The 23,700-nt window shown below is 40.5% G+C and overlaps 1 protein-coding gene across 2 annotated transcripts; it reads left to right on the plus strand.

Moving 5' to 3' along the window:
- Positions 1–1,319: 1,319 nt before the first annotated feature.
- On the plus strand, positions 1,320–21,892 carry RBSN (rabenosyn, RAB effector). 2 transcript variants are annotated; one of them, XM_020981119.2, is made up of 12 exons: positions 1,320–1,465; positions 2,974–3,283; positions 6,591–6,728; positions 8,183–8,283; positions 9,849–9,894; positions 9,997–10,158; positions 11,564–11,808; positions 12,907–12,977; positions 16,225–16,311; positions 16,860–16,962; positions 17,363–17,467; positions 17,872–21,892. In XM_020981119.2, the coding sequence occupies exons 2-12, from the start codon at positions 3,136–3,138 to the stop codon at positions 18,988–18,990; spliced, it is 2,325 nt and encodes a 774-aa protein (XP_020836778.1). In that variant the 5' UTR covers positions 1,320–1,465; positions 2,974–3,135; the 3' UTR covers positions 18,991–21,892. The 2 variants fall into 2 exon arrangements, with proteins under 2 accessions (XP_020836778.1, XP_020836779.1); XM_020981120.2 differs by lacking the exon at positions 1,320–1,465 and adding an exon at positions 1,472–1,570.
- Positions 21,893–23,700: the final 1,808 nt, after the last annotated feature.

A 23,700-nucleotide genomic window follows, 5' to 3' on the forward strand; every position in this document is an offset into this window, starting at 1 on the left:
GCCCAGAACGGCCTAGAAAGACCTTCCAAAGACGGGAAGAGACAGAGCTGAATTTTTGAGACTCTAGGCAAGAAATGAAACTGACCAGTTACATGTGAATTTATACACATACAACTATATGTAAAACTATGTAACTATATATATATAACTATAACTATATAACCATATATCTATTTATAACTATATAACTATATATAATCTATAACTTTATGTATAACTACATAACTATATAATTAACTATATAAAAAACTATATAACTAATATAACTACAACTATGTAACTATATACAACTGTATACCTACATATACTTATATATTTATATAACTATGTAACTACATAACTAAATAACTACTACTATATAACTATATACTACTACACAACTATATATGACTATATGTAATTAAATACCTATACATAATTATAAAACCATAACTATATGTATATAACTACATATAGGGGCAGCTAGGTGGCACAGTGGATAGAGCACTAGGCTTGGAATCAGGAAAACTCTTCACGAATTCAAATCCAGCCTCAGACACTTACTAGCTGTACAAGTCACTTAACTCTGTTTGTCTCAGTTTCCTCATCTGTAAATTGAGCTGAAGAAGGAAATGGCTAATCACTCTAGTATCTCTGCCAAGAAAATCCCAAATGGGGGTCGCAAAGAGGCGGAGCTGACTGAATAATTAACTATGTATAACTATACATAATCATATAACTACACATGTAAATATATCTAACCATATCTAACTATAACTACATATCTCTAGAGCTATCTACAATGATATAACTACAACTATTATAACTATTCATCTATGCAACTACATATAACTATAAACCTATACTTATATAACGATAACTACAACGATATAACTATATATAACTATAATTATATGTCTATATAACTATAACCATGTGCCTATATATAATTATATAACTACATATAGAACTATACATTACTATGATATAGCTATATATAACCACCTATGTAACCATGTACCTATATATAATTATAGAACTACATAACTATAATCAATAACCACACAATTATAGATGTATATGTATATAGACAGATACACTGATTGTCTGTAAAATGAGGTTGGACTGCTGGCTTTTGCGCTCCCTTCCAGCTCTGGAGCTGCGATCACAAGCCAGGTTTCTCTCTTCGTCTCCCGCCTCCTTCCAGCTCCCCGTCTCCCATTCTCCTGCGGCGCCTGCGCAGATGCCCATCTCACACTGACGCTTGCTCCTCTCCCTCCCCGCCTCGAGTGACTCGATAACTCGGTGCTCGATAAATGCGTGCCTACCCTGCCTACCCGCGCAGGCTCTCTTGCCGAGGGCCGAAGGGATGGATGCGTAATGGCCGCCCGGGCCCAGTGAGGGGGAGAGTGGCGGTGGAGGGGCGAGCCGCCCGGCCCCGTCAGCGGCACCGGCCCCGGCCGGAGACCGCCGCCCGCCCGCAGCGGTACTGAGTGCACCCCTTCCTCCCTCCCCGCATCGCATCGCAGGCTGTTCGGGCTCCGGCCCGGGGCCTCCCGGGGAGGGAGGAGGGGCTCGCGGGGGGCGGGAGGTGAGGCTGGAGGGAGGGGGAGGGGAGCTCGGGGAGGAGAAAGGGGAGGGGGCGTGTCGGGGTGTGTGGGGTGTGGTTGTGGGCTAGGGGTGTATGAGGATGTGTTTAGGCTGGGTGTGTGGGACGGTTTTGTGTGTGTGTTTGTGGGGGGGGTCCATCAGTCACCATCTGTTAAGCGCCTCCTGTGTGCCAGGCTCCCCGCTGAGCGCTGGAGTGGGCTGGAGCATTTGTTAGGTAGATCTTGGGGAGGTGGGTGGGGGGCGAGGTGTTGGGAGGCCGTGGGAGGGAGGGGGATGAAGGTCTTGGCAGAGGTGACAGATGGGGTCCTCCGCAGAAAAATCACGGGTGGGGGCTGGAATATGGAGGGAGGGGCCCAGGGTACTCGGGGGGGGGCGCAGGGTTAGGAGGGGGCCCCTCCTGTCGCCCTTTAGCCGAGGTCCGACGTATCTTTAGCCTTGTGACATCGGCGTCTGGTGGAGAAATCTCCGCTCTTTTGTGCAGTGGTTTCGCTTGAGGTGATCCCCATCTCAAGGTTTTCTTCCAGTCGGGTCGGGAATCTGCCCTCTTCACGTTGTCTTTAGGTAGATTTTAGGCCTCCATAAGGAAGAATTTCTGAACAACTAGAAGGATTTCCCCGGGCCGTGGGCTGCCTCCGAAGCAGCCCAGCCGGCTTCCCTTCACTGGGGTTCTTAGGTGCGGGGTGGATGGCCATTCATTAGGAAGCTGTGGAGGAAGTATTTGCTTCAAATTTTCATATAATTTCAACTGAAATGGTAAGATTTTAAAGCATAGGCATGCAAATGATCAGGAGGGACAGCACGAGCCATTGGAGTTTGTGTTGCAGATTTAATCTTGGTTTTATCTTTTCTTTTGAAGTTTCAATTTCTTTAGCTTCTTTAACAATCTGTTTATTATTGGAAACGCCTTTTTCTCATTTAATTGGATGGTGTCAAGGACTGGATGCAGTCCAGATCAGTGGTTCTCAGAGTGTGATCTGAGGGCTACTGGGGGTCCCCAAAAGCTTTTGAAGGAGGTATTTGAGATCAAAACTACTTTCATAATAATACTAAGACTTTTAAATTTGTAAATACAGTAAATATCAATGTATATGACCCACAGAAACAAAAACTCTTTGGGGTCCTCAATTTTTAAGGATATAAGAGGATCCTGAGGCCAAAGAGTTTTAGAATCACTGATATAGATCCATGGGTCTTATGTCTGTTTGCTGGGCTCTTTTGGGTGTGTGGGGAGTCTGGCTGTTGTAGAGCTTTCAGAAATCACTCTTGTTCTGAATTCTAATTCAGCAAATGTTGAGTGCTGTTGTTAAATTATTAGAGGTACAAAGAAAATTCTGGAGGTCAGTGAAACTATCTGACCTAGCCTTTTTTCTATTTATTTTTCAGGATTCTTTTTATTGCTGACAAGAAACTACTCATCTAAGGAATAATGCTCTTCCCTACCCTCTGCTTTTTTAAGCTAATGTCACTGGACAACCTGTACTGCTGAGATTCTGTGTTTGCTTCTTGACATGCAGTTAATTGTCATCTAGACTTGATACAACCATCATGGCATCTCTTGATGATCCTGGGGAAGTGAGGGAGGGCTTTCTTTGCCCTCTGTGCTTAAAGGATCTACAGTCTTTTTATCAGCTTCAGTCACATTATGAAGAAGAACACTCCAGTGAGGACAGGGATGTCAAAGGGCAGATAAAAAGTAAGAAGCGTGGACACTGTTTTCATTGGACTGTTGGGCAGGGAGAGATATAATGCTTTGCTTTTTCACATCCCAGACTTTGTTTTCGTCAGATTAGTTTACAGTCATCAGCTGGCACTACCTTTGGTTCTGTAAACAGCCTGTAAGGATTGCTAGAGAGTGGAATTCCTCATCCATTTGACAGTTTTCCACTTTCCTAATGAGCCAGCAAACCCTATTCTCATCACTGGCAGCTTGCGCAAGAGGAAATGAGATGATAATTTTATACTTTATTTTTATAAGATTCTCATAGGGTGATGTTGGGGGCTGGGGGGGAGAAGATAGGGTGGTGATGGGAATGGGAAAAAGCAAACATATTCCTTAATATAGAGAGGCAGCATGGCATAGGGGATAGAAAATTGGCCAGGAGACTTGGGTTCAAGTCTCATCTTTGATACCTGCTGGGCTGGGGGGGGCGGGAAGCAACAAGTCAGTAACTTCTCAGTGCTCTAGGTCTTAAGTCTGTAAGCTGGCAGAGAAGGTGCCAACCTGCATTGGTAGAGGAGGTTTCTGACCAGGAGCTCCCTATACCAATGAATTCACTGACCTCTATCCTTGTCCTTTCCCTAACTATATATTGACCATCATATTGTCAAAATTTCCAAAACAAAGTATTGGTTAGGATCATGAAACATAATTTGGCTTGAGACAGAGCAGAACTAGAGTTCCAGGGAGGGGGGGAAGTTTTGAAAATAATACGATGAGTAACAACATTAATGTGGCAATTTTGGTTCAGAGTCCTTAATGCCAGTTTACAATGTGTATCTCTGTTCTCTACAAAGAAGTGTGCAGTGATGTATTTATGTTGCTAGTTTTTGATACTTGATATAACATACTTCTATAATATTCATTCATTGGTCAATGATGGTGTGAATTGGGCCTGTATATTAGACTGTTAATAAGATTGATTCTCATAATATCACCTGTCTGCCTTCTAGTGTCATTTTGGATAAAATTTACTCAGAACTCCCAAGAAATTTTTTTTTGGGGGTGGGGTGGTGTTAGGCAAAAAAAAATTTTTTAGATGGTTTCATTTACACTCTGCCCTAAAAAAAAAATTATGTTTATATCTACAGTGTATTTCAGGTGATTTATTTAAAATAGATGAAATGAGACATTGTTCCTTTTAAAGGAACCCTGAGAATCCTTAAAATCACCATTTTGGGGTTTTAATGTTTATATCGTTAAAGGGTTAATTTATGAAGTCCCCTAGAGGTCTCAGGTAGTCTTTTGTAGAATGGGAAGGATGATCTTTGTATTGACCTAAGTTGACAAATGTTCCGATTTTAGAAGCTAACAATAATATTTTGAAAATGTGACACCAAAGATTAATGAAAAGCCTCGTCAAAGCATACCACATTTTCCCCTTATATCACAGACTTCACAGTGTTAGCTTAAGGAGGCTAGCTTCATAATAGATATTGAACTGAAAAGAGCTGATTTTAGATCTGGTACACCTGGAGTTCATGGAAAAGTTATATGGCTAACTAACATCAATTGTTAATTAAGAAAACTTCCTTGTATGGGTCTGTGGGTTTTGATTTGTTACCATGGACCTAGTTATCATCAGAATGATAATTTTGCTTAAGTAGGGAAAGGTATAGTTGAGAGTTGAGATTGGCCAGTCAGTTATTTTGGAAAAGATTATTTAAAAATAAGTGCAGTAGAATTCTTCCTAATTAGCTTCCTGATAAAGGGCCACACCCATTTTGAGAAGTTTGTGAGGAAGTACTTCAGTGACACCCAATAGAAGTTAAATAGTACAGTCTGTCCAAAGTGGTGTCGTCTCGCCTTGTTTGCAAAGTGCATTAATATTTCCAGTTTTCTGCCTTGCGACTTTTTGTTCATTTCATCCTATAATCTTTCCCCTGTTATTAGTAAGGATGACCACAATACTTTTAAAACATCTTTATTTAGTTCTTGTGGGCCTTATTTTTCCACCTACTTGAAAAATACTGTAGAGTGACTGATAATTAGGATGATTGCTTGATTAGCATCACTGTATCAACAAAGAAATTTCTATGCCATTATTGGTCATATATGCTTTACCAGCCAATCAGTTTATAGCTGCCATTATGCAGGTTTCAGAAATTCCAGTGTTTTGCTGGATGTTTTCTTGTAAAGCGTCTAGAACTATGAGATGGGCTGTACACCATTTGTCAATATTAATATATGCTCCTAAAACACTTTTTCTATACTGGGATTACTATATTAATTCTATCATTTTATTTTAAAATTAACATTTAAGTAGATATCAGTTATAATCACCAAGAGGAATTTGTTTTTAAACAAAGTAATGGAGCTAGAATTTCTTATTTGAGCTTTTGAACAACATCTTTATAACTATAATAGTGTTGGTATGTTAATTGTTGGTTTATTCATAACACAAATATATATTATTGTCTACTATGTGCAGAATACTGTGCTAGTGAGGTGAGGTATTATGGGGAATACAAAGGTGAATGAAACTGTAGTGTCTGCCCTCATGTAGTTTATAGTCAAGTTGGACAGATAATATGTGTATGTAAATAAAATACAAGACAGATTATGAAATTGCAATAAGGGGCATCCAAATTTCCATAATTCAGAGAAGGGACAGATTACTTCTGGCTGGGGTTGGGGAGATCAGGGAAGGATTCATGGGGGAAATAATAAGCAATTTTGATTTTTTAGTTTATTGAAAGCATTTGGCTTAGATATAGTTTCTTATTTGGAGAAAAAAACTTAGAAAAGCATACAGAAGATTATTAAAATATAAAGTTTTTGGGGGCAAGTATGTGTCCTTATGTTTAGTATGTAGGGAAAAGCTTTGTATCTTTGGAATGAAACAAAGCAAAAACTTGGAAGGTATAAAGCACTTTACTACGTTAGTAAAGATTTCACTTCTTAACATTGGAAATCAACTAATTCTCAACATTTATTAAGTGCTTAGTTTATTTGTTTATTACTATATTTTAGCGTGGAATTTTGGCCAGAAAAATTTTTAATGCAGTTAAACAAAGTAATTTTTTTTAAATTGCCAAATAATATGTATTTATAAGTAGAATGCTTTAAAGAAAATGCTAACACATCACTTGTCTTTATGTAATGATGTGTGGTTTGGTCTCTCAAGCCCTTTTCTGAACCTATGGGGATACTTAATGATTTTTCATCAGATAAAATGGTTTTCAAATATGACTTTTTTTCAGAGGTTGCCTTCAAAACTATTGAAGCTCACTACGGGGCTTTAGCAATTCACTTATGTTACTTGGATCATTTTTTCCCCAAGGTCTCGTTCAGAAGGCTAAGAAAGCAAAGAATAAGTTGTTGAAAAGAGAAGATGATCGGTCAGAATCGGGGACTCAAGGATATGAATCTTTCAGCTATGGAGGGGTAGATCCATACATGTGGGAACCACAGGAACTTGGTAAGAAAAGGCTGTGTTCCAGTTAAACTGAGGTAGCAGCTTGTGTTGATTTTTATGAGATGCTTAATTATAATATAGCTACTGATTCCTCTTCATATGAGTTATCCTTCACTGGGCTGAAGTAGCCACAGTATGATATAGGCTACAGTATGTTGGTTATTAGTAGTATGTTTCCTGTCTACATTGTACAGTCCTGCCACAGGAGGCATTATTCTGAATTGTAAAATTGTAGATTAGAGTGCAAATGAAGATAGAAATTTTACATAGGGTTGGGGATGGGGAACCTGCCAAAACCTATTCTGAGATAAGTCAGATTTAGCCCATTAGAAACCCAGATTCCAAACCGTAGCCATGTAAAATCTTATTAGATTTTTGATGGCTTGGCTCCTGATTCTTGGCAGATAGTTGTGGAAAATCAGGTATGTTTTGCGCTCAGGAAGGTGGTATTCACCAAAGTAAATATAACTTAAATGAGTGTAATCTGAATGAGCTCATGGTATAGTTTGAAAAATGACGATAAGATTGCTAACATTTATACAATTTCAAGGTTTTTAAGGCATTTTGCATAATTCTCATTTGAACTTTACAACAACCCTGTGAGGTATCTCTGTCACAGATAAAGAAACTAGCGCAGCTCAGAGATGCCCATGGTCACACAGCTAGTACCTTTCAGATACATGGAATTTGAACCAGGTCTTCTGGATTCTAAGTCCAGCACACTATGTACTGTGCTGCCTCTGGATACAGGTATTTAAATCACTAATCATACAGTTCAGCACATGAGAAAGGGTTAAGTGACTGGTACCAGAAGGTTAAAGGAGGAAGAAATCTTGGAAGGGAGCTTTCATTATAACTTCAGAGTGATCTGGGAAACATCATGGACATGTGCTTGAAGTAGATCAGTGAGGAATTTTAGGGGGAAGAACATGAATAAGGATTCAGAACTAGGAGTGGTTAGACTAGCTTGTCCTACAGCAGAGTTTGTGTTGGGAATAGTAGGTAATGGCATTGGATAGGAGGTTGGGGCCAGGCTGTTGAGAGACACTCTTTGGATGCAAGGTCATAAGAATGTATCACTGGACCTAGTGAGCTCAGAGCAGATGTCCTGTTTCCAATTTAAATATTTCTAAAAACCCAGGTTTTTTGTCCACCTTTAAAATTTCATTGGAATTGAGGTAGATAGTAAATACAGTGTAAAGAAATGAGTAGTTTCGGGGGTGGCTAGGTGGCACAGTGGATAGAGTACCAGCCCTGGAGTCAGGAGGACCTGAGTTCAAATCTGGCCTCAGACATTTGACACTTACTAGCTGTGTGACCCTGGGCAAGTCACTTAACCAAAAAACCAAAAACAAACAAAAAAAAGAAATGAGTGGTTTCCTATACATAATTGATACAGAGCTCTGTAGATTAATTAGAAAATTTACATATTATTTCTTTTCCTTTTTGTCCCTTAGGTGCTGTGAGAAGTCATCTTTCTGACTTCAAAAAACACCGAGCTGCCAGGATTGACCACTATGTTGTCGAAGTCAATAAATTAATAATCAGGTTGGAAAAGGTAAAATTTCTCCCCTGATTTTTTTTTAGCAAGTATATATGTAGATTTGGTAGTTAAAGGCAAGGAAAAGTGAATAATATACAAATGTATGATTTGGGTGACTGATGCTAACTCCTGAATATTTAACTTCAGTTTCAAGAAGATTATAATACGTAATCACTGGAGTTTAGCAATAATAATAATAATAGCTAACATTAATATAATGCTTTAATGTTTGCAAAGTGTCTAATATATATTATCTCATTGGAGCCTTACAACAGTTCTGTAAAGTAGGTGCTGTTATGCCCATTTTACAGATGAGGAAACTGAGGCTGAGGTAGAGTGGTTAAGTAATTTGCCCAGGGTCACATGGTAAAGAATAGGCTGATTTTGCTAAAGGATTTGCTGCATGCGGCAGATGTTAGCGTGGTATAGTGGAAAGAATACTAGGAGTACTGGACGTGGGTTCTAGCCTGGCTTTGTGACCTTGGACAAGTCTTAAATTATTTAAATGACCATATTAATTCAGTTGCTCTATCTACAGAATGAGGAGGTTAGACCATACTAGATACTCCCTGAGGTCCATTCTGTGTAGACAGACTTGGCTTCTTTTTTCTGTTTTGTGTCTAGAACCATCACCAATGACAGACTTTTGATTAAAAAGCTTTGTAGTTCTCCCAGTTGCTTTTCCTTTGGGTATCCTAATTGATAACTCTGTAATTGGGTATATTATGTTGTTTCATCTGAACAATCCTCCCTCCTCCCCACCCCCCTGAAAAAAAAAGCCTTTGGAATGAGGAGCTTTTTCTGTGAGGCCTTGTTAGACTGGGATAAGTATGTCATGCAGTAACACATTTATACATAGACATTCTGTTACTTGATAGCAGCTCTCCTCTGACACCATTTTGCCTTAACTTCAGTGCTCCAATGATCTGGTCTCATCTGTTTGAATGCTTTTGTCACCAGGGCAGATACCAACTTTTCTACAACTTGATAGATGGGTTACAGATTGTTGTTGTGACCAAAAAAAAAATCACTTGCAGCCTCTGTGATGATAAGCTTCCTTGGATTTAAGCTGATCCTTGGATTATACACACACACACACACACACACACACATACACTCTCACTCTCTCTCTCTCTCTCTCTCTCTCTCTCTCTTATTGGATCCATTTCACTTGTTTCCTAAAAATCCTTTCTTTTCCATTACATCCACTATTGGCCTGAAGGTGTAGATGGGCATTATTGAAACCCCTATGCAAAAATCCTTGTGTATTTTTTTTTGGTAGGGTGGGATGGGAATAAGGAGAAGATAGTCTCAGTTTGCCAGCTGAGAAATGGAGGAGCTTGGGTGTAGTGGGAAGTAGTATGGGGAAAGTGTTACCCTCTGTTTGCAGGTGACATAGAATTGACCGCAGAGGTCACTTGAATCTGTTGAACAGAGAATTATTTTTTGATTAGGTGGTTATAGATTGCAGATAGATTTCTGAGGACAGTTGATTTGTTCTAACTCTCACACAATGATTGTCTTAATTAAAGTATGCTCTTTACCTGACTTCTTCCATCTGGAATCGTTTTCTCTGATAGCTTACAGCCTTTGACAGAACAAATACTGAGTCTGCTAAAATAAGAGGTGGGTTCAGAATGTTTTCCAAGTTCCTTTGTCATGTGTATTTGACTCTCTGACCACATCAGTTTCAAGGATGTCATCTGTGTTTCTGGTTTTTCATAAAAGCGATAGAAAAGTCGGTTGTGCCATGGGTCAACGATCAGGACGTTCCGTTCTGTCCTGACTGTGGGAACAAGTTCAGCATCCGTAATCGCCGTCACCACTGCCGCCTTTGTGGATCGATTATGTGCAAGAAATGTATGGAGCTGATCAGCCTTCCCTTGGCAAGTAGGTGACATGGGAGGGTGATCTGTTCTTGTTGTCCTTTGTTGGAGCTAAGATGATGGTAAAGAGCGTGAACGAGTGGCCGTGGGGCCTCTACCCTACTGAGGATACCTCACGTTTGGAGCCTTGACATTGGGGTACAGATTTAAGAACTTGGTTTTGGATTTTGATCCTGCCATTGGGATCAGGAACACATGTTAGCCAGATAAAAATAGCTGAAGGATAGAATAGTGTTTTTTTTTAAAGTTAGGGTATAATGTCACAATGATTGATCAGACACTGCTGATCTTTCCTTGTGTATAATTGGCAAGAGAGTACTTTGTTAACAGTAGGAGAGGAGAACTTGAGAATTTCATGAGAGGATAAGCCTGTGGGTTTCATCCTACCCTATTCTACCCTCATACTTACACTTTTCTTTCTGAGACAAAGTACCTGCTGTACTTGAGCTTTCCTGACTTTGAAGGAAAACTACTCCCCATTTATTTGTTCAACATGTACATTTATTGTGGTCCTACCATGCTTATGCTGCAAATCACTGTGTGAGGGGAAAGTGAATGAGAAATGCTTCCTACCCTCTAGGAATTTAGGGGAGATAAGAGATGGAGAGAGATATGATGGTACTAGGTGGACTATAATGAATTTCATTAGAGGAACAAAATACTATTGGGGTTCATTTGAGTTCAGTTTACTTTAAACTGAGTGTAAGGAGGGTGGAGATTAAGAAAACCTTTGAGAAGGTGGTATTTGAGATGGTTCTTGCAGAATGGCTAGAATTTTGTCCCTGAGATGAAGAGAAGTATTCCATGAGATAAAAACAGTATGAGCAAAGGTGAGGAGTTGGGAGAGTATAAGGAATATTCATTGAATACTGAATAGTTTGTTTTGATTGGCATGTACAGTTGAAGGAGATATGGCTGAAAAGTAGATTGAGACAGGATCAGAGAGGACCTTGAATGCAAAGCTGAGGAGTCTATTTGGATTTTATTTGGGCAGTGGGGAGCCAGGCACAAGTCTAGCCTATGACCCCCATGAAGTTTATCACAAAAGCTGAATGGGTGAGGCTGGATCTGAATAGTACATTTGGTTTATTGTTTCATTTCTTTATTTCTTTATTTCTTTTTGCTTTTAGGCAGTTGGGGTTAAGTGATTTGCCCAGGGTCACATAGCTAGTAAGTGTCAAGTGTTTGGTCTGAGGCCGGATTTGAACTCAGGTCCTCCTGACTTCAGGGCCGGTGCTCTATCCACTGCGCCACCTAGCTGCCCCACATTTGGTTTATTGTAATTGGACTACTTGGAAAATTTTCAGGTACCAGGTCTTAATGCACAAGTGTGAAACTTAATGAGATGGGAGAAGGGGACATTTGATTTAGGGTCATTACTGAATTACTTTTGATTTGTGTGTTTCTAGGCAAGCTCACCAGTGCCAGCAAAGAGGCCTCCTTGACCTCCCATACCAGTCCCAACCAGTCACCTAATAGCGTCCATGGTTCTCGAAGGGGCAGCATCAGTAGCGTGAGCAGTGTTAGCTCCGTATTGGATGAGAAGGATGATGAGCGGATCCGCTGCTGTGGACATTGTAAAGATGCCTTGCTTAAGAGAGAGCAGCAGATTGATGAGAAGGAGCACACTCCTGACATTGTGAAGCTTTATGAGGTGGAACATTGCTCACTTTCTTGGGGCTGTGTGCCAAATGGATATTGGTGTATGCATATGGGAAGCATCTGTGTTGTACCCAGATTCTTTAAGCAGCAGGTTCCTCTCCAAATTATTCTAGATCGCCTGTGCAGAGTTGGGGCTAGGCTTTTGGGTGTGTTGTAACATCCTGGGTTTCCTCACTCACTATTGCCAGCTTGTGACTAGGAAAGTGAATATGTTGGTGACAATGGTAAATGGTGGCAGGACGGCGGGGATGCATGGGAAGAAGGTGGTAGAGGGCCAGAGGCATGGCTGGATGGAGGCTTAGCTCTGGGGAAATGTCCCTGGCCATGGGCAGAGATCGAGGAACATTGGGCCAGAGGACTGATTATGAGATGCTGGGGGTTGTCTTGTTTAGGGTTGCCCACATATCTCATATCCTAAGGTTATTAATTATTCTGGTAGCAGACAAGCATATAGTACAGTCTTCCCTATTTGTCCCACCCTTTGGTGCAAGGAGAGTTGAAGCCCATCTGCCAGTAGTTGCACTTCTCTTTCTAGGGTCAGTTTTTGCATGGAAAACATTTTGAAATCCTTGTGGGTGAAAATGCTGTATTAATCACTATACTGAGCTGCAGATTTCCTTTTTTTGGCAGAGAAGGGAAATTGGCCAGTCCTTATTTCTTATGGACTTTATTACTTCTGTTACTTTTTAACCCAACTTTTTTTTTCTGCAAATAACCTCAGATTTTTACTCCCTGTTGAAAAAAGGTGACTAGGGATTCCATAATTTCTTTCTGATATCTTCCTGCTTCAGAGTGGACAAGAGCACTGGGAACAGTTATTGTCCAGGAAGAGTGAAGGAATCAGCTCTTCCATGATGCTGAACAAACTGGTTTATCACATGACTCATCTCTGCTTAACTACAGGACAGAAATCCCCTCCCCTCCTCTTTTCTTTTCCTGTTGAATCAGTTGATAAAGAAATGGCCTTTGCATTCCATCATGGGTGAAATTGGCACGTCTTAGCCTCTTGACTTAGCTATGTTTGTAAGTAAATTTTTCTTGAAATGGAAAAATTCCATTTCTCCCCTCCCCTTTTTTTCCCCTCTTTCAGAAACTACGAATTTGTATGGAGAAAGTTGACCAGAAAGCTCCTGAGTACATTAAAATGGCAGCATCACTGAAGTAAGCCACCTTGCTATCTATTTTCCATGTTGGTAAGGTGGTGCATTTGGGTTTTCGTTACTAGATAAAGTTCAGTACCTGAAAAATAAAAATTTTATTGGATCAGTTAATAAGAATAATAATAAAATATTATGTACAATTAATGTGTGTGTGTGGGGGAGGTACTACAGCATAGAATGGTTCATGAATGTTAAAGCTATCAGGGTGCTTAGAGGTCATTTACTCCACGTTCCTTTATTTTACAGATGGAGAAGGTGAGGCCTTTAGAAATGATTTGCCCACAAATATGATACAAATTAAGAGCTCACCTCTTTCCACCCTCTGTTGCTGCAGCCTTTGTGGCCCCTGAAGACATTCTGCCCCTGCCTCACTCCAGCTTCATTTCCCTGGTGCTTATCTCACCAAAGTGTCTGTCAGTAGTAGGGAACAGGATCCTGGTGGCAAGGGATGATAGGAGAGAAGGCACATCTTGACACGCCCTTTTTTCTCCTTGCAACCCACCTTGTACTTCCTTTTCCTCTTTGCCTTGTCTGTTAGTGTGATTGGTAAGAGGAGGAATGAAAGGGTGCAGGGAGAGGGAGAAGAAATGGAGGGAAGGAGGCTGGAAATGTTCCTCTGCCTTTATTTTTCACTACCTCCCTCTGCCCCCTTTCTCTTCACCCTCGGGAGCATCTTAAGCCCTGAGACTTTTTACCAATTCTGGTCCCAGGTCTGCCCTTGCTTCATCCTAGTTTGGCTTCTTTCTTGTCAAAGTTCATTCTTCCCCACCCAGGTCCCTTGACATCTATTCCTACCTTTCCCTAGTTTCACTTTTCTGGAGGGACAAAATAAGTATGGATGAGATTTTTTGATCTCTTTAGATTGACTTTCTAGTGACTAATGTCTTTGGAAAACTGAAAAAAGACTTCTAATTCACAGGTCACAAAGATCACTAAAAGACTCAGAGAATGTCAAAGGACATCTGTTCTAACCCCTTATTTTACAGAGGAGGAAACTGAGGCTCAGAGGGGAACAGCTGGGACTAAAACTCAGGTCTCCCCACTCTCAATTCACTCTTCTTTCTATCACATCATGAAATTATTGGCCATTAAACAGATTTATTTATAAGTCTAAAACTCACATCTAAAAAAAAAAGTCAGCTTTGCCTTCTAGGCAATAAAATGAAAGAAAGCTGAAGCCTTTTTCAGTTTGCTCAGCATAAACTCACCAAGTAGTAGCTGAGTAGCCGTTTTCAAGGCTGCATCATCTGAGAGATCTTTGAAATGTATTTCATTTTCTGCAAGCGGGACATTAACAGGCTAGATTTTTGTTAAGAGGAGGGCAGCCAAAATGTCCAAGGCTCTAAAAACCATGTCATATGAGGAACCTTTGAAAGAACTAGGGAGGTTTAGTCTGGAAAAGAACAAGACTTAGGGAGACATGATCACACTTCACTTATCTGAAGGGCTACCATGTGGAAGAGAGTTGATTTGTTTTTGTTTCTTGAGACTCCAGTGGAAAGAACTAGAATTAGTAGTAAAAATTATAAGAAGGTTAATCTTTCCTCTTAGTAATGAGAGCTGACTAGCGCTAGAATGAGCTGCTTTTATACTGGTTTTATTATACCAGAGCTTCCTCTCACTATTAGTATCCAAAGGAAATTGGAGAGAGGTTTCTTTTTATTGGGCAAGAGGTTAGATTAAATTGGCCTCCACAGCCGTTTCAGCTCTGATAATTAATTCACGTTTATATAGTCTTCTAAGTCTTGCAAAATGCCTTTTTTTTTTGTTTTGCCTTTTTGGTAAGGCGATTGGGGTTAAGTGACTTGCCCAAGGTCACACAGCTAGTAAATGTAAAGTGGCTGAGGCTGGATTTGAACTCGGGTCCTCCTGGCTCCAAGGCCAGAGCTCTATTCACTGCGCCACCCAGCTGCCCATAAGATGTTTTTTTTTTCCCCCACAATAATCCTGAGATACTTTGTTGTTGTTCAGTTATTTCAGTTATGTCCAACTCTTCATGACTGTATTTAGGATTTTCTTGGCAAAGACATTGGAGAGGTTTGCTATTTCCTTCTCTAGCTCATTTTGCAGGTGAGGAAATTGAGACAAACAGGGTGAAGTGACTTGTCCAGGGTCACACAGCTAGTAAGTGTCTGAAGCTGGATTTGAACCTAAGAAGAGGAGTCCTGCAGATTCCAAGCCCAGTGCTCTATCTACTGCACTATCCTCACTATGATATTAATGCTGGGCTTGTTCTTTATATTACATATGTGAGAAAGAGACTTAGATGTTAAGTTAAATCCATGATTTCACCATTGGTTGATATCGACCAGGATTGTAACACTGATGTCTGGATTCCAGGCTAACACTCTTCACACCTACCCTACTATTTCTTACTAATGGCATGGACAATACTTAAAATTTGCATTGCCTTGATTAGGCTTCTAGGCTGGGTAGTGTCTAAGAGGGAAAATTCCAATTTCTTTCAAATCTTATTTACTTAAGCTAACTTGTTTTAGAGCATCTTTCCATGCATCTTGTAGGACATGGTGTAATTTGCTAGCTTTTAAAAAATTAATTAATTAATTGATTTTTAGTTTTCAGCATTTACTTCCACAAGATTTTGAGTTCCAAATTTTCTCCCCATCTCTCCCCTCCCTCCACCCCAAGATAGCATGCGTTCTGAATACCCCTTCCCCTAATCTGCCTTCCTTTCTATCAGTCTCTCCCTCCCCCACACTTTTCTCATCCCCTTTCCCTTCTGTCTTCCTGTAGGGCAGGATAGAGTTCTATAACCCATTGCCTATATATCTTATTTCAGGTTGCATGTAAAAACAATTTTGAAGTAATTTGTTAGCTTTAACCCAACTTGGGGAGGCGATGTGATATATTGGGAAGAGCACTGGATTGTGAGGCATTCAGGACACCTGGGATGTCTCTTTAGCTTTACTTAACTTTTCTGGGACTCAGTTTTTTCATCTGTAAAACTGGCCTTTGGATATGATCCTTTGACTTCAAACCGGATCACTTGAATTTTGTTTTAAGGCCTAACCCTGAGTATATTGCAATAGGGGTTATAAGTTAAAGGTTCACTTCTAAAATAAATAATCATTTTCTTTTCACTTGTATAGAATATATTGAAACACCACTTTTACCTTGAAATTATTCTTATTATGGTTCATTTCATGATGTTGCCTCTGATTTTTTATGTAGCTTTTTTTGTTGACAAAATATGATCTAATGCAGATGAATGTATGCTTTCTCCTCAGTGCTGGGGAGACAACCTACAGTCTGGAACATGCTAATGACCTCCGAGTAGAAGTGCAGAAAGTGTATGAGTTAATAGATGCTTTAAGGTAAGGATCATTTGGAGGGAGGTGTTGAAAATCAGGTACATAGGCCATAATTGAGTTGCTGGTCTGCATGGACAGTATTCTGCATTTAATTAAACATTATGAGGCCAATGAAAGGATTGCTTTTCTTGGTGTTTGACCATGTGCTGGAAGTATGTACAATTTAAAGTGAAGAAAGCACTTTTATGCTTTTATGTCCTGGCAGCATCCAATTAGGTGCTTTTTAAGAGTGCTGTTTGGCTTATGAATAATGAGTCCCCACCACACATGCTTTGGGGTTTTGCTGCCAGGAAGCAAAGGGCCTGCGAGATGTGGAGGGACACAGTTATCCTTTGGGAGAAGTGGGACAGTAACAACTCTATTGGTCAGTGTGTGTGTGTGTGTGTTTGTTTTGAGTGTCTATGAGGCACTGTTTTGCAAGTGTGGAATGTCTGATGACATTATTGGTTCCCTCCTTTGCTTCCTTGGTCACTCTTTGCAAAATAAGCTTCTGCCATTGTGTTTTCATTGATGGTCAAGCACATTACATTGATGTGTTTATTTTAATTCAGTAAGAAGATTTTAACACTAGGCTTGAACCAGGAGCCTCAGCCACATCCCAGAGCTTTGCAGCTCCAGAGAATGATAAGATACTCAGCTACGCTTTTCGTACAGGTAAAGCCCTACTCTGAGCAGAGCTATGTTCAGGCATTTTATTGCTAAATGTTTCTTTATCAGTGTGGCTGTTCCTTCTGAGACAGAAATACTTTAACTGTTCTCTGGGGAGTTCACTGACAAAAAATTCTTGATTCTAAGTGGAAGTGTAGAGTTTTAATGATTTGTTTCAGAAAGCTTTTTGAGAGGGAAATAATCTGTGTATCGTTTGTGTGGTTTTGTAAGGGAAAAAACTCTCCTATTTGGAAGCAAAGATTTAAAGCTTAGATGTTTTCTTTCCAACTGTTGATGTCATTAATGTCTGGCTATGCCTTACGTTCAGAATCTAAGGTCCCTTACAGTTAAGTATTTATGTTCAGCCAGGTAATTTTATTTCAAAGGAATCTGTGATTCTTTGCAGGAAAAGTTACTTGGTTTGATGTCATTGCCAACCAAAGAACAGTATGAAGAACTGAAAAAAAAAAGGAAGCAGGAAATCGAAAGGAAACTGATCATGGAAAGACAGGTGAAGCCGGCTGTTGGGGGCTAGTCAGGTCTGTGCATGCCTCACCTCACAAAACTGAGAACTGTTGCTTGTAGTGCTCAGTTAGGTGTTCCTTCTCATAGACTTATGCAAATAAATTTGCAACTTAAGCACATAAGCTTGCTCTTTGTTTTCATGTTCTCCGATTTGTGGATTTTTTTACCCCTTTACCTGTTCGTCTTTTCTACCCTTGCCTTCCCAGTTCCTAGAAATACATCAGAATAAATGGAGTAAATTTTCTCCTCCCCCACATTACTGTGATTCACTTGTATAAAACATCTTAGACTGGAACTGACAGGAACCTCTGAGGTGTAGTCTAGTGTGATAGCCTGTGGAAACCCCTGGTGCAGGACTTACTGTTCGTTTCCTGCATTTGAACTTTTTAGGCTGCCCTGGAATTACAGCGAAGGTCAGAAGAGAGGCAGAAAGAACTGGTTTCTCGAGGCACAGTGAATGGAGAAGAGACTTTTGTGCAGAAGGGCGCTGTGAGGAAAGCAGAGGGCTGGCTCCCTATGTCCAGCGGGCCAGGCCGGAGAGAGGAGTCGGACCCGCTCCTGCAGCAGATCTACAACATCACCTCCTTCATTAAGCAGGCCAAGGCAGCAGGCCGAGTTGATGAAGTCCGCATGCTTCAGGAAAACCTGCGCCAGCTCCAGGACGAGTATGACCAGCAGCAGACGGAGAAGGCCATCGAACTCTCTCGAAGGCAGGCAGAAGAGGAAGACCTCCAAAGGGAGCAGCTGCAGGTTCTTCGGGAGAAAGAGTGGGAGAGGGAGCGGTCTCAGCACTCACGGACTCATTCTGTAGACTTCCAAGACAAGCTCTTTCAGCAGGAGTCTGGAATGGAACCTCAGAACCAGATAGCACATGTTTTGGACCTGGGTCCTTCTTTGGTCCGAAGTAATGTGGATCTTCCGAGCTCTTCTCCCAACTCAGGCCAGGAGCCTAATAAAGAGAAACCTGTGTTTTCTACGCCAGGGCAGGAGATACTACAGCAGAACACTGGGGTACATCAGAATGAGGCAGCTTCCTCGAACCCCTTTGAAGAGGAAGAAGTCTCTAGTCCTGGAGATGAAGGCTTCGCTAACCCATTTGCTGAAGATATTTCTCATGGAGTTTCCTCACCTCATTCAGCTGCCCCCGGTATTAAAAAAGAATATAATCCTTTTGAAGATGAGGAAGATGAACCCACTGGTGATGCAGATGGCCCCATTCTCAATCCCTTTGAAGTGGATGAGCTTCCTTATCAAAAGTATTCCAGCCCTCCTAATCCCGGCAACCCATTGGAGGAGCCAGTGTCTACCAATCCCTTTGAGATGGACGACAGTGGGACTGAGGGAGAAGAGCTCATAGAGGAAGAGCTGCTTCTACAGCAGATTGACAACATCAAGGCGTACATTTTTGATGCCAAGCAGTGTGGCCGCCTGGATGAAGTGGAAGTGCTGACTGAGAACCTGAAAGAACTGAAGCGTGCATTAGTCAAGCAGAAAGAGAAAGCTAACTGATGACAGCAAGCACAGGAGTACCACCTGTATCGGGGCTGCCCGCGAGGCAGTATGAGAATGGGAGGAATGGATGGCAGGGCTTCAAGTGGGGACAAATTAAGGTGCACAAAGTTATGAAAGGGAATCTGCAATTTTATGCTATGCACTTTTACTGAGATGTTTCCACTAACTTAATAAAAAGGGGTACACGAACAGGTGAATAAGCATTCAGTTGCTGTTTTCCTGTTCTTGTTTTTCCCCTTTAAGAAGGGATTTAAAATAGTCACCACAGAATTGTTAACTAAATTAGCGCTATGCAGGTCTGTGGGGGCCAGAGTAGAACTAGCTAAGGTCACACGGGTCAGTTTTATTCTCTTTTAATCATTATGCAGTATTACAGGGCAACCTTAAAAACTGGCCTTCCCCTAAACCAAGAGCAAAGCTTGGTTGTGCTGAGGCAGAGGTCTGTGGTCTCAACAGGGACAGGTCATACTAAAGCTCCATCTTGTAGCTTACTAAAACCCAGCTAGGTAAGCAGGCCAAATTCCCTAGCACTACAGCCTGTGTCCAGCTGTGTAGTTGTTTACTCTAATAGAAGCATGGGACGTGATTAACTAGAGACAGATGTTAGACCTTTCAACAGTTCTCTTTTTGGGGTGCTTTGTGGAAATATTTTTGGGGGGAGGTAAGAATGAGGGGTGAGCAGGGGAATGTTAAAATTCCTATCTAGGCCTTGCCCCTTCTCGTTTCTGAGCCCCAAATGGCTTGCACATCCCATTGTCAGCAAGTCAGTTGAGCCCCCAACAGTTTGCTGCTGCTGCTGCTGCTGTTGAAGGCGTGAGGGGTAAACTTCTGGTCTGTAAGCGCCATCTTGAGAAAACAAAAGCCTGCAACTTTCTGTATGTGTAGTGGCTCATAGAATCATGACGTATGTATTCTTTGGGAATCCTTGCCATGGAACTTTGGAAAAACCACTTCTTCTACTTAGGCCTCTTCTAGCACTTACAGAAAAGGAGCATTTTCTTGAAGCAGAGGAAAAGTTCAGATAACTTTTGGGACAGATTGGTCAGCTCTAAGCATTCCTCCCTCAAGTTGGCGAGGCAGATGAGACGTTTTTCACAACTGCTTTTAGTATTACAAGAGTTATGTGTTTTAAAGCACAATATAAGATTGTTGCAATACAGCTGCATTCTTTGACTTGTCACGGAGGCCTCGTTTTAAGGCTAAGAAGCAGAGTCTTTAATTTATTCCTTAGTGGTAGGTACAGTTCTTAGGAACAGAACCTGAATAACTTTAAGGGTTAAATTTAACGTAGCTCTATCAATAACTGGAGCGATGCCACATTTAGATTTAAGTAGAGTTCTGGCCGTAAAACTGGTGTTACTGACTAAAAATCACGTACCCCTTAGCACCCTGTGATCTGAACCAGTTTCCAGGTTCAGTTCTTTTGGTTCTTTGCAAAAGATGACAAAAGTCATTTTTCTGTTTTTAGTGAGTGACTCGCTCATCACTGTTTCTATCATGGAATCTCTTCTAGGAATTAAAGAAAAAATTGAAGCTGTTCAGACTGCTGTAAAGTTCAGCACATTCTGGCTGTACTGGCCAAGGAAAAGGGTTAGAATTAGGAGGAAAAGGCACTTTTTGCCTTGTGATTCTGATTTATTAACGAAAGTGTGTGTGTGTGTGTGTGCGCGTGCGCTCGTGTATAGGAAGGAATTTGGGATGAGTGAACAACACAAATATAATTAAGTGGTTTAGGGAACAAAGCAGCAGCTGAGTAATTGTTACTGTGTTAATCAGGTTTCAGTTGTGTATTACTTAAATTGTAGTCAGAGCCAAAGTCCAGTAAACCTTCTCAGAGGATCTTTCTGATGTCCAGTGTTTTGAGTACTTATGTTAAGGGTGACAGCGTTGCCAGAACTCTTCAAATGAAGTGCTAACCCATCTCAGATTATCATTTCCTTGTGACAAAGTTTCTTCATAGAAACTTCAAGAACTAAATACCTCTTTTCTGTTATAATTAAAGATGCTGTTTTTCCTATGAGAGGGCTGCTTTAGTTGGCAATTTATATTAAAAGTCATTGACAAAATTTACCCCTTAAATCAGTCACACTGGCAGCAGTCTCTAAACTTCCAAGAGAACTAAGAGAGACATTTATTGGGAACATTTGAGACTGAGTTTATTGAATGTACTAAATGAAACAAATCCGTTCCTCCCAGGAACAATCTTACTCCAAAGTGAAGTTCTTCTGGAACCATGCTGTTCGTGTGATAGGAATGTAGGGGTATTCTGAGGATCGGAATTGTTTGTGATTGATCCTTCCCCCTATCCATTGCTGCCCCTTAAATCCACTACCGTGCCAGCACAAGGTTGAAGGGTGTTTGGCCCTGGATTTAAAGCTAGCTTTAAGCCCTGGCCTTCCTTGTGGATGTTCCACCCCTTTGTAAGCCATCTGAGCCAAGACAGTATCATCTCTAACCAGAGATTTGAGTTGTGTGGAGCCAGAGGGGTTGGTTTTTAGCTTCTCTTAAGATTGGAGAATGTGTTAGACACATTTTGGTTTTATACATCAGATACAATTGGTTTTCTCTGCTTTATGCCTTGTATTTTTCCTGTTTAATACACTAATCAAGCATACTTACTGTACATGTAACTCAGTGTATTTTTGCTAAGACACTAAAGTGTACTTTTTAGGGCTGTGTCATTGTGGTCAGTGTAGCAGACTGGTATCTTCGCATTCAGGTAACTGATCTTGAAAGCTGAAAGCTTCTCTCTTTGTACTTGGGCCATTCGGGGATACTAACTGATAGCTGGGTAAGTCATCTCATCTCCACAATCATGTAGTGTTGATCTGTACATTTGCATGCACCATGCCACATCCTTGTACTGAAACTCGAAAAAAAAATAAAGTAACAAATTGTAGTGGCTGTGTTTTGAGTTGAAAGAATGAACTAAACTACCTTTAAAGACTCACTGGGGGGAAGTAACCATGACCCAAGCTGAAAAAATGAAAACAAGCAGTGTGGTACAGTACAGAGACTACTGAGCTGGGAGTTGGGAGTTGTAGACAATGCATCCTCCTGCCTCAATGAAAATGGGGAACGAGGCGAGTTAGGAAGTACCTTTCCACTTCGACATCTTAGAAATCTTGTGCTATCTCCAAGATATTTTTGCTACACTAAGAAGATAATCTGTACTTACTTCCTACAACTTAAAATTTAAATTTTTTAAAATAAATTCTTATTGATCTTTTTTTTTAATATCACTACTACCCCTCCCTCAGAGAGCCATCATATATAACAAATAGTATTTACAAAAGAAAAAAATCAGCTGAAAAAGTTTGAAAATATGTGCAACACTCATGAGTCTCCCACCTCTGGAAAGGGGTGGGTTGGGAGTGTCTGCTCTTACCTCTTCTTTTGAACCACGCTTCTTTATAATTTTGCAGCATTCACTTTTTTTTTTGTGATTCATTGCATTTACACTGTGATAATTATAATGTATTTTGTTTTCTGGCTCTGCTTACTTAACTCTACCTTAGTTTGTGTAGATATTGTCATATTTCTCTGTATTCACTACATTTGTTATTTCTTACAGCAAAGAATATTCCATTACATTGCTTTTTTGTTATTTCTTACAGCAAAGAATATTCCATTACATTGCTTTAACACAATTTGTTTAGCTATTCCTCAACTGATAGCAACGCCTATCACAAAAAGTGCTATTTTACCATACTTGGGGATTTCATTCTTATCAATGGCCTCCTTGGGGTATGAGCCTAATAATAGTTTCTGGGTCAAGGGTATAGACATTTGGACATTTTAGTTACTTTATTTGCATAACTCCAAATTGGTTTCCAAAATGTGCATACTGAATCACAGCTCCACCAAAAATGCATATGTGCCTCTCTCCCTACATTCCCTCCAACACTGACTCTTCCACTCTTCTGCCAACTATGCCAATTTTCAGGGTGTCAAGTGTTTGTTTTGATGTGCATTTCTTTTATTATTAGTGACGTCTTCTTGTTCAGTTGTTTTGCAGTCATGTCTAACTCTTCATGACCCCATTTGGGTTTTCTTGGCAAAGATACTGGTGTGGTTTGCCATTTCCTTCTCCAGCTCATTTTGCAGAAGAGGAAATTGAGACAAATAGGATTAAGTGTCTTGGCCCAGGGTCACAGAGCTAGTGTCTGAGGCCAGATTTGAACTCAGGAAGATGAATTTTCTTCACTCCAAGCCTGGCACTCTGTTTATACTTAGCTGCCCAAAGTAATTTGGAAGTCTTTCAAATTGGTAAATAATTTGCAGTTTTTCTTTTGAGGACTCTTTGTTCGTATCCTTTGACATCTTATCTGTTGGGAAATGGCTTTTGGTCTTATATGTAAATGAACAAGGTAGATGTGTGGATGCCAAACCTTTATCAGAGAAAATTTCTATATACATTTTCCCCCATTTTGATCACTTCCCTACTCCTGGGTTTGTGCCTAAGTTTTTCAGTTTCATGTAATTGAAGTTTTTAAAATTTTCTGTGTCTTTTTTTCCCTTTGGTTAAGAATGTATCTCCTACCCATAGCTCTGAGAGATATAGTTTGCTTCTCCTAATTTTTTAATCGTTTGATGTGAAATATTAGTCACATATCATTTAGAGCACATCGTGTTCATTTGCAACATGGTGGAAAGTGTTGAACGTCTGAGCTTAATGCCTGCCAGGCTGCTTTCCAGTTTTCCTAT

The sequence above is a fragment of the Phascolarctos cinereus genome, unplaced genomic scaffold, assembly GCF_003287225.1.
Source record: "Phascolarctos cinereus isolate Bilbo 61053 unplaced genomic scaffold, phaCin_HiC Scaffold_4;HRSCAF=312, whole genome shotgun sequence".
In the NCBI taxonomy this organism is placed as follows: domain Eukaryota; kingdom Metazoa; phylum Chordata; class Mammalia; order Diprotodontia; family Phascolarctidae; genus Phascolarctos; species Phascolarctos cinereus.